General features: G+C 36.9%; 1 protein-coding gene across 1 annotated transcript; it reads left to right on the plus strand.

Moving 5' to 3' along the window:
• Positions 1-1,966: 1,966 nt before the first annotated feature.
• Positions 1,967-2,491, plus strand: LOC143027367 (uncharacterized). The gene has a single exon (XM_076188649.1). The coding sequence runs from the start codon at positions 1,967-1,969 to the stop codon at positions 2,489-2,491; it is 525 nt and encodes a 174-aa protein (XP_076044764.1).
• Positions 2,492-2,565: the final 74 nt, after the last annotated feature.

A 2,565-nucleotide genomic window follows, 5' to 3' on the forward strand; every position in this document is an offset into this window, starting at 1 on the left:
CATTATAAGTATTACCTAATAAGTTTAGCAATCTCTTAACAACCCATGTATATATATATGATTATCCTGTTGATTGGAGACGCACAACAACATAACATGGTATGTGCTATATCGACAATAGCTGACCATTGCTGCCCTGAATCCGTGACGCCCACCAGTAGGTCCTTTAAGGTCAGATGTGCGAAGGTTTAGTGACCTACCGTGTAGTTATAAGTAATATTTAATCGATGTTAACTCATTATTGACATTAATTTTTGTTATCCCTCATCGTAAGGACAATATGATAAATGGTGACAGCCTAGTGAACAAAGTCCGGTTAACTCTATTCTGCACAGTGAAATTATTGTGATAATTACCATGTCCTGTCGATACGTTCCTTTACATCGCTGAACGACCATATCCTCCATATGCAATGTTTCATCTAATTTTCATAATGTGGATTTCGGTGTCTGCGGCTTGGCAACTGTGCCATCGGAGCACTGTCGACTCAACACACGCGAACCAGCTTGATCTGTTCTACGTTTAAGTTATTATCCAATTGTGTATATCCACCGTTTAAATTGTTGTTTGTTTTACATAACTTTAACATTATTCTAATCCTGTAGTTGTTTTCGCTAACACTGTACTAGTGTTGAATGGTACCTGTTGTATCTTCAAGGGTTCAATAAATACTGTTAGTATATTATTGTAGATATATCTACAGAAGCAAAAATTACAAGTAACGATGACGTACATTCCAGATAATCTTATTCAACGCTGGGATCAACAGGACTCGTTCCGTCATGAAGCAGGAGTGACGTCATTCTGGAATATTCTGGACTGCGTCTCGTAATCACAAGAATATTCGTGCAATTAATGGAACATTCAAGAATCGATAATTAGGCACTATCAAAACCAGTTAACATATATGATTGACAGCATGTCTGTATAATGACCCATTAACTACACATATTTATAACACGTCCCGCCTTAGCCTAAGATCTCTAGGGCGAAAAGCGACGCTGGACTTGTCTTTTCTTTGTGTTCTTAGACCGTCGTGGATGTTTGAGTCGTACTGAGGACATGGAAACTTTTCCGCGTTTCTTCTACAGGTGGGCCATACATGCTGTGCCAGCAAATCCCTGTTGGATCTCCAGAGATTCAGTATATATTGTTGAATATATCACCGTAGATATATTTACAGTAACATAAATTACAAATAACAATAGTGTACATTCCAGATAAGTTTACACAACGCTAAGATAAACAAGACTGTTGTTCCGTCATGACACGTGGGTATACCCGGTAGTGACATTATTCTAGACCATTTTCGAATGCCTCTTGTAATAAGATATTCTCTTATCATTAATGACGCACAAACAAATCCAAAATTAACATCTGCACTTGACAGCATGCTCGTATAATCCGTTCACACGTTTATCCCAGCATACTCGGACACGCACTTATATATACAGTACACACACACACACACACAATCACACACACACACACACACACACACACACATATTTATATATATATACATATGTATATATATACATATATATATATATATATACATACATATATATATACATATATATATATATATATATATATATATATATATATATATATATGTATGCAAGCAATCACATTACCGTGATACAAATATGCAAATTAACCACAGGAGGAGGGAAACTTTTAGACAGTATGTGGTTTCATATATTACATCTTCTGACTATTTTTTTTTTAGTCTGAAAATGTAATATACGAAGGTACTTACTGTCTACAAGTTTCCCTACTCCTGTGGTTATTTTGCATATATATATATATATATATATATATATATATATATATATGTATATATATTTATATATATATATATATATATATATATATATATATACATATAGGGTGACAGAAAAACGAGAACTTTTGAAAAAAAATAGAAGAAATCCAACAACAACAATTCTGTCAGCAAATTATGACAAACATAAACGAGGACAATGAATTTCTGGACAAGCTGTGGATGTCAGATGAGGCCCATTTTCATCTCACAGGTTACGTGAATAAGCAGAACTATCGTTACTGGGCAGACAGCAACCCTAAAGAAGTTCATGAACGCCCTTTACACGTCAGCAAGGTGACAGTATGGTGTGCAGTTTCGTCACACGGGGTCATCGGACCTTACTTTTTCGAAAATGAACAGAGGAGCACAGTGACTGTCACTTCGGATTGGTATGTTGAGATGTTGCAATCTTTTGTTGCACCTGCATTGAACAATTTTCCACAACTTCACGAAACCTGGTTTCAACAGGATGGTGCGACATCGCACACTGCAAGGCAATCAATGGCAGCTGTGCGAGAATTGTTCGGTAACCGTGTCATCTCAAGATTCGGTGACATTCCCTGGCCCCCAAGATCACCGGATTTGTCCGTTTGTGATTTTTTTCTTGTGGAGCTACCTGAAGAGTCGGGTCTACACGACTCGCCCATGGGCAATGGATGAAATGAAACAAATAATTCAAGACGACATTCGTGGTATCCCAGCTGAGATGTTAAAGCGAGCAATAGGGAACCTCA

This window comes from Oratosquilla oratoria, chromosome 8, assembly GCF_046742065.1.
Source record: "Oratosquilla oratoria isolate Oo_2021 chromosome 8, ASM4674206v1, whole genome shotgun sequence".
Lineage (NCBI taxonomy): Eukaryota > Metazoa > Arthropoda > Malacostraca > Stomatopoda > Squillidae > Oratosquilla > Oratosquilla oratoria.